General features: G+C 42.7%; 1 protein-coding gene across 1 annotated transcript; it reads right to left on the minus strand.

Moving 5' to 3' along the window:
* Positions 1-1,882: 1,882 nt before the first annotated feature.
* Positions 1,883-6,710, minus strand: gprin3b (GPRIN family member 3b). Its single transcript, XM_005726914.1, has 2 exons — positions 6,386-6,710; positions 1,883-4,405 (listed from the first exon to the last, which is right to left on the minus strand). Exon 2 carries the CDS (start codon positions 4,311-4,313, stop codon positions 2,151-2,153), a length of 2,163 nt encoding a protein of 720 aa, XP_005726971.1. The 5' UTR covers positions 4,314-4,405; positions 6,386-6,710; the 3' UTR covers positions 1,883-2,150.
* Between the last annotated feature and the right edge of the window lie 2,231 nt (positions 6,711-8,941).

Here is an 8,941-nt window from a genome sequence, read left to right on the forward strand (position 1 = left end):
CCCTAAAATGATCCGATTTTAGGAGTTAAAAGCAACAAAGCGACTTCCCTTGACCCCAAAGCCTGCCCTTGGGCAATTTAAACTATTCAAATATTTTACTTTCCAGAAATGACTCCCTTTGAGTCGCTATACGTTTTAAAAATCAGCCGATAACAGTCAGATCTGTTTGTGTCCCGCAGGTCTGTTTTCTCTCTGTTTCTTCAAAAACGGTAAAATTATCCTGCCACTGACCTGACGTTTCAGCTGCTCGTAATAAAGCGGTTTCTTTTTCAGGTAAATGCAGATAAAAATCAGTTTTCACATTAAGAGTTCTTCTCAAAACAATCTCTTTTAAATCTGTGCTTTGACTCAGACTTCAGGCCGCAACAAGCCGAGGCCCTGAAGTGGCGAGCGTATATTTTCCGCAGCATCAAAGGTGGACACTTCACTGCTGCGGATGTATTACTGCATGTTTATATCCATTCAAAGATTAAAAAAAATTGAGATAGCTAGGCAAAGGAAATTTGTCATTTCCCACGAGTACACTTTTAACACCTTCTGATTTCAACCTCTTTATTTTAAAACTTCAACATCAGGTCCCTCTTTGAAAAAAAAGGAAACAGTTAGTCACTGCTGCGTCTTCTTACGCCGGCTGGCTTTGTGTCTCTGACTTTAGCAGGTTTTTATGCAGCATCCGAAGTCGTCCTCAGATTAAAATAGTATATATCACTCTATGCTCATTTATTTATTTTACTCTGAGTCATGCTGTAGTTGTTGTTTCTTTAAAAGCGTCTTTCACACAAAAAGTGTAGAATTTATGCTACAGCAAGTACTGGTTTTAAAATTTGCCTGTCTGAACCCACAACATTTTATTTTTGAATATTCAAGCATTAAATACCTTGTCAGTGAAAGAGATAAGCTTATTGATCAATACAGGGAAGCTAAAGGGAAACTAATACTCAATACATTCAGCCACCGAGGACCAACTCCACATGTAAACTTGGTAAAAGCACAGTGACAGAAGACATGCATGTTTCTGAAGATTACAGCTGGCATGCACAGAGAAAACCTGCAGTCTCCATTCATAAGGACCCCAACTCTACCCAAGACTCCCAGGAGGAAACATAGTGGCTTAGTTTCCTCCTGGGAAGCATAGCTGTAGATTTCAGGACATGGACATGGGGAGACGTTCCCCCTAAAATGTACTGAGGGGTGGATACAAGCCCTTTAATATTCCTCCTCTGCAAGTGCTCAACTAAAACCTGTGCCTATAGTTTGGAGCAAATCTTTCACTCTGAACGTACTCCATGCTCTCTTTAAGGACTGCATCTTTACTCTGATTTATCATTTAGTCTTTTAAATATTTATTTTCAAAACTGTTTATTCCTGTGTGTGAGTCCTGACGAAATAAATGTTTTTGCATTCGATTTACATGTGGAATCTCCTTTAGAAACAAAACAAAAGAATCACCAGGACAGAAACACTACACCCACGAAAAGTGAGAAATGACGTTGTAAAAGTCAACGCATTTTTTTGCTTACTTTAATAGAAAACCAAAGAAGAACAGAGATCGAACAGCGTACATGTATGCATACAGTGCCCCCTTTAAGTACTCACTAAAAAGAAAAGAAAACACAGCAACCTGATAAATATAGGGCCCCGGAAACAAACGAAAACACCTCATGAACATATATCAAATGCACCAGATGCGATGAGACGTCGGTTGAATATATTTGCACAGATATCCTGACAGTGAGTTAGTATGTCTATCCCATGATCAGTGCCTCTTGCTGTGAAGGTTTGGACTTCATATTAGGTCATACAACTGTCACTGTAACTGAAATACATGCGTTTCACTGTTATTGCCTTTGTTTTGTTTTCTTTATTTTTATTAAAAAACTGTTTTCTCTCTCATATTGATTTCTAAAAAATACGTTTTTTTTAAATTTAATTCTTGTCTGTTTCACTTGATATTTCTATTTCCTACCTTGTTGGATCACAAACATCATCACAAGTATTGACTCTTTTATGCTACGACATTCCAGTATACTTACTTACAGGGATCGGCGTCAATGTTTCACTTGGCATTGAAAATCTTGATGAGGGGAGGGAAAAACGTTTTGACCTCTAGGAAATGGGAGGAGTCTGACAATGGCTACCTCTGTCCTGTGCTACTCGAGGACGGAGGAGGGAGGGGGGCGCACGCAGCAGTTGGGCCGTCTGACATTTTGCAGCATTGACCTGAAAATGTTCTGCTGCCTCCTTTTGTTCTTGCTGCCATGTCGCGGCGAATCAGCACCAGAGATTGACTTTCGCAGCGAGGTCTGGACCATCAGTTTCCTCTCTTGCTCCTTTATTTTGCTCTGTAAGTGGCTCTGAATTGCAAAGCCGAGTGATTCGGGGTCCACGGAAGCCCCGTAGACCTCCCACGTCATGCCCTGTTCGTCCCAGACGACGTCGTGGATGCTCTTTCCTTTCTGCTTCCTTGACTGATCGTCCTCTTTGTCGCTTCTCTCCGGTTCCACCTTCTTTTTGCCAGAATTTGTCTCCTTACTCTGGGCTTTACTTCCTGCTGCTTTGCTTTTTTCTTTTGCACTCACATCTCTATTTTTAGTGAGCTCTGACTTGGATGTGGTGTTTGCTGCTGGTGCTGCTGCTGCTGTTGTCGTTGGTGCTGTTGTCGTTGGTGCTGTTGTCGTTGGTGCTGTTGTCGTTGGTCCTGTTGTCGTTGTTGTCGTTGTTTTTGGCAGGGCCTGCGCAGCAGTGTTGCTGTCAGCACATCCAGGCACAGGAACAACGGCTGTCTCTGGGGGCATCCCTGATCTGAGAGAAGGAGTTTCAGCCGTGGCTGTTTTTGCGGCTTGCTTCTTGGGTTCGCTGTGTTCAATGTTGATTTGATAAACCGGCTGGATGTTGCACAGAGCTACACCCGCCTCTTTAGGCTTGGCTCCTAGCCTGGAGTCATGCTGCTGTGACAAAGTTTCTGATTGGAAAACCATGCCGGTGTTTTGGTTGGGGCACATTTGTGCCTCTACAGTGAGTCTCTCTGACTTCGGATCAGTCGCGGTGCCGCTTTTCACCTGGTAGACTACAGCCAGGCTCTCCTCTCCTGGGACTGCACCACTGCTTGGCCTGTGGGTCACAGGGAAAGGCAGCAGACTAGGACTCGTGGCCACAGCCTTACTGCACATTTTAGCTACTGCCTGAACCTCCATATCATGACACTTTTTGACCGGGGCTGGCGATAGCGATGAGGTCATTGTCGAAGCCTCCGTGTAGAGCTTGGAGTCCCGCTGCCCTTCAAAGACAGCTGTGTCAGTCTGGCTGCTTCCTTCAGCCACCTGCTCGGATGCCTGTGTGCTTTTTGTCGCCTGGGGCAGAGAGGATGAGTCTTTCTGTGAGGACACTGGCTGGTGTTTATCTGAGGAGACCTGCGGTCTCGATACTGTTGCAAATTCCTTCTCTGGGCGCGTTGACCGTGAGTTTTCGTTTGTTGGTCCAGCTCCTGCATCTTTACTCTCAGATGGGGCTTTGGCTGAGCTTAGCGGAGGTTCCATGCTTTGCTTGGGTTTTGATGGATCTTGTAAAGAAACAGAAGTTGATGAGCAACCTTGCATATGACCAGTCCCTTTAGATTTCTGTGGGATAGCCATGTCCCTGCTTTGGGGATTGGAAATGGTTTCTTTATTATCTTGTACTTCAGATGCTGTACTCCTTACATCACTGTCGTTACGTTTTTTGTCATTCGGAGAAAGGCGTTCATTACTTTTCTCCCGTGCTGTAGTTTCTACTGAGGGTGTCAGCCGTACCTGCTTCTCTTCTGGTGCAACTGGGTTTTTTACTTTGTACTCACTGCTGTTCGTGTCGGCGCCCGATGCTGCAACAGGAGACAGCGAACTGGCCTTACACGTGCCCGTTTCACTGGTTGGGCTCAGAGTTTTCATGTTAGCATTAGAATCCCGCTGGTCAGCTCCTGCCTCACCCACCTCTCGGCCTGTTACAGACAGGTTTGGTGTTTGGTGGTCTCCACCTGACACTTGCTCAGATTTTATCTGGTTTCCATTGCCTGGAGCTGATTTGTCTGACACAGTGGTAACTGGTTCCCCTCCCTTACAACCTGTTTTTTCTGTGCGGGGGGCGGCGTTAGCAGTCGTCAGAGACAGGTTATCCTGCTTGTCGGGAGATCTGAGGGTGGGTTTTGGACAAACCTGAGAGACTTTGAGGTTGGGCTCTTTAGCCCAGTTGGCATTAGACTCCTTGTTGCCCAGTGTGTCCACCCCAGCCAGCTGAGGCACCATCTGGACTGTTACTGTCCTTTTTGGGTTAGTTCCCATGGCGGAGTCACTGCTTCAGTCTTCAAATATTGCCGTATATCCAAAGATGGAAACGGATGCACGCTGTGCTATCATTAACTTTTTGCAATTTCCTAAAGGAGGAAAACAGAAGTAGACTCAGTTGAAGTTTTTAATCATTAAGCTTATCACAACAATTACACCTTTATTCAGATGATTATAATCAGACCAGACTCCAGACCAAGGTGATTTCTGCAAGACAATTTGACTCAACAGTTATCAACCAGCCAGGACAGAGAACAGCGAGAGACCTGCAGCTGACTAAGAATATAATATGTGATTCCAACTTTAATAATCGAATGAACTTGTAACTTTTAACATATAACATAATAATATTTATGGAGGTAGTTTTTGGTTCATTGATCTCCACATTCTCCTTTAAACTCAACATCATCTTTGTGCTGCAACTGATGCATGATTTATTTTTCCAGAACATGGAAATAAATGAAACTCCAGAGATTTTATAAGCATCCATCACATTTTGCATATTAAACCTCTTGACTGATTGCACTGAATGTAGAAAATGTAAAAGTATGATAAGAAAATGCTGCGTAAACAAAGTAGTAGTAAGACACAATGCGACATTTAGACTCAAAGTGCTTACAGATAAAACTGTGGATGCCACACATCTGGTGGCGTTTGATCTAACCGCTGTTTTTCTCATTCTACAAATCCTACCGTAAATAAAACTACGCCCAACAGCGTGTCATTCATAAATCAGCTGAAGTTATCACAATTGAATATTACAGCATACAAAGAGATGTGAATAATGAATGAAATGAACTGAGTCTCCCCATGCTAGCCCGTTGACTCGGTTTAATTAAATGTTGTGATGCTGTGAGATATTGCCAATGGCAAGCTAGCCACTTAGTAACAATATCATATGTCAATTATCATTTAATCTTTGTGTTGAATATAATTGGGTAGATTTAAAATACATACCTGAGGGACTGAAAATCACTCATAATCACTCATTTAAAGTTTCATTTTTTTTTTGACAACCACAAGTAAATTTATAACCAGCATCACCCTCGTTTGTCCTTTATCTGTTTTAAATTCTACACAGTGATCAACAGTTTCTTTGTCTAAGGCCTGATGAATGGCTTCATCGCAGTCTGTGTCCTGAATGTGTAAAAGTATCCAGCCAATTCTGCAAGTAATGACCCAGCACTCGGCAGACAGCTGAAATATGTGACCCTTTGGAGTTGGACAGATGAGCTGTGCTGTGGTCAAGGATGTAATCATGGAAAACTATCTCTAAAGCAAACGAAGAACACATTGAATGATAATTCGATGGGTGGCATTAATGGGCCTTTTCCATTTCGGTGACATCCACTGATGATCAGTGTAGTTCATCTCAGTAAAGGTAACAATATCAATCTGATCTAGAGGCATTCTCCTTCATCACACCAGCATCCTCTTCTTTAGGAGTAGCAGTGGGAAACCGAACAGCTTTCCAGGTTATACTTGTATCTGATAAAACGAGACTAAAGAATAAATATTCCCGTCACACTCTTTTAACCATGATAATCTGACGCACTCGGTAGCCCTATAGAGCACCCCCCCTACGTGTGACTCGAACAGCACAGAATAGTAGGTTACTGGTGTGGGTCATGGACAGGTGTAGCCGGGTTGTTTGTGCTATGCCACTATGCATCTGCCTGTCTGTTGTCAAAGCGCAAATATTTATGGAAAGCATATCCTGGGTGTTATTAAATATATGACAAATAAACGCCTCGGTGTCTGGGCTTTTTTGTGTTCCCTTTTCTTCTACTTCTTCTTCTTCTTTTGCCAGCAGCAGTTAAGAAATAACCGAAAGTGTAGACAGACTACGTACAGACTGTATTCATGCAAAACGGCGCACATGAAAGATCCCGCATGCAAGCGGTGCACACGATCTATTCAGGCCAATTAAGATCCATGTCGTGCACTGTAGCCTCTTGCCCCAATTCAGCGCCTCAGAAGCCACCGATGCTTGCTGGTTTGATTTGACCTTGCGGGCGAATTTAACATCTCACAGTATAAGAGAGCTTGAAAAGATGAAGGCGGCTTACCTTGCGAGACGATTTATGCCCCGTGCCGTTGGGTGCCGATTGCGCGTCAGTGAGACGAGGGGGGGAAAAAAGAAAAAAAAACAAAACCTAGGGATGAATATGGAAAAGTCAGCCTGTGTCGATGACACCAAGCCACGCCTTCCACGTAGAATATGGGTCTTAGGGGTATCGATCCACCACAGTCAGGCACAAAATTTAAGCACCTTGACTGACTGATCGTGCGCAATGAGTCACCGCTGACTCCGAGGTCTTCATCACTGCTGGCTCGTGCTTACAAAAACAAAAAGAAAAAAAATGTGACGAGCCGATCATGGTTTGTGCGCTATCCCAGACTGAACTGGTCTTGGCAGGGCAATCCAGAGTTAACCAGATGAATGGATGAATGGGGAGGGGTGGAGAAGATGCGAATGGAAGCAGCATTGTAACAGCCGCAGGCTTTCACAGGAGGGTCACTTGGTCCTGAAATTAATTAGTTTTAGTTCCCTGCGCTTTCTGCCTCCTAACGTAGACCATAATATTCCAAGAGGAGAGGTTTTTGGTTTTTCTCCTCCCATTTGTGTTATTGAGAAATGGGTCGACTTTCATGCGGTTCTTTTTTGGAGCATGCTTTAGCGAGATCGCGTTCATTTATTTTACATCTACATTATTTTCAAAATGAAGAAATATTTCTCTGTGCTTTCGGCAGATGTGGTGAATAAAGAGCCTCTACAATAAGAGCCTGTCGGTTACAATTGGTGTCATTAACTATTACTACAGAAAAAATCGCATTAAAGATTTTCTGTGGTTTGCAACGTGCTTATGCAAATGAGTCGGAGACAGCGTAAGACTTTGCACTTTGCTGATAACACGGAGAGAAATGTGGCTCATGTAGTTAAAAAATACATCAGTGATTCTGTCCAAATAACTGTTCATTATGAATGAGCCTGCTTTACACTGCTTTATATTTTTATACATCGACATCAGTAATTATATTTAGGCTTTAATATATCTTATATAATTCATATCTATACTTTGATATCACGTATTTATTTTCGTCTGCATCTCATATTCTTAACTATTCTTTGATTCGTTCTAGTAACACACAGTGGGTCAAGGGTTACAAAATTTCGATCCTGTGTGTGTGTGTTGTACATACTGCAGAATTGACAATAAAGCTAACTCTGACTTTACACGAGAGTGTGCATTTTTTCCACAGTAGTTACAAATCCCACACACACGGGTCCCTGCCCCTGAACATTAACATGAATGTAATGATAAAGAAGACGACGATCCAGTAACAGGTGTCTCAATGTGCTTTATACTGTCGTTTAAGGTGATTTTGGAATATTAGAGAGAATCTGCGAGCAAGCATTTTGGCGAAAGTGGGGAAATAGAATTGGCTTTTAAGCAGAGCCAGACTCAGGTAGGGGCATCTGGATAAATGGATGGATGGTTGGTGAAATGTATGATAAGAGATACGAAAGAGCAGCAATGCTGATCAGGACAGAGAAACATTAATAACTTTATGCAAGCTCACAGCTCACTGGAATGTTATGAATCTCAAAGAGGAATTTAAAGGATCATGAATTTTAAAATGTGGAAACTCCTGCACTGGAGGTGTACAGATTTAAACAAGGATGTCTCGATTACTCTCCTTGGGCTGTGGAAACTATAACAAGTATTTTCCCATGTTTTAAATGACTTTCACAGCGAATTCTTGTAATCACCGGCAGATTAAAATGTAGATCAGAATGAGTAAACCAAGAAATACAGAAACCAGCCTGGTTTTAATTTTGATGTCGAAGACAGTATAAAGTTGTGGAAGCACTTACACAGTGCCATCCTTCTCACGGAGACAGCGATCCATACAAACGCGTTCGTATGGCTCCCCTTAGGTGATATTATTGACTTGATTCGTCTTTTAGGAGTTGTTGTACTTGCTGACATCATTGGATCTTTGCTTTAGTTTTGTGACACCCCTTCTGCATCTCATCCTCGTGGATAACAGCACTGACAGAGAGCGCTAACATTTAGTAGCCTACCACTTTCTAAAGCACTTCATCGAATCTGAAGGGCTTTTGAAAGATTTTGTGCAAAGTCTGTCCGGGTTGTTAAAACGAAATTGTAGCATTATAGACTACTCTCTTATTCACCCTGATCTATCATACTGTCAATACAGTCTGTGTTAGTGGGGGGGATTCCTTATTTAAATACAGCCTGGGTCTGAGGCAGGGCTTGGACTGCAGTACGGTAATTGTATGTGATAGACGTCCTGCCTTTAAAAGCCCTGAGGGACTGATTAGGTGAGAAAGCAGACTGTGACTTAATTACAGCTGAGAGCACCGTTGGTAAGCATCTCAGAATAGGCTGCATACATTGTCGATAAAGCAGATTAATGGGTAAGGGTGAGGGCTTTTGTGCAGCCCCTTTCGATAAAGTGACACAGTGGTGGGTCTTTATGTGCCGTGTGTTTTCACCATTTAAAAAAAATTGAACGGACAATGGAATAATGGAGGCTTGTTGACCATTATCAGCAGCATAATATGACTGTTTTCTATAAACAGTCCTATGATAGAC

The sequence above is a fragment of the Pundamilia nyererei genome, unplaced genomic scaffold, assembly GCF_000239375.1.
Source record: "Pundamilia nyererei isolate P.nyererei 1_Seehausen unplaced genomic scaffold, PunNye1.0 scaffold00022, whole genome shotgun sequence".
NCBI lineage: Eukaryota > Metazoa > Chordata > Actinopteri > Cichliformes > Cichlidae > Pundamilia > Pundamilia nyererei.

Bases quoted from the DNA above. Each gene is read 5' to 3' on its own strand.
- gprin3b (XM_005726914.1), bottom strand. From the start codon at position 4,313: ATGGGAACTAACCCAAAAAGGACAGTAACAGTCCAGATGGTGCCTCAG.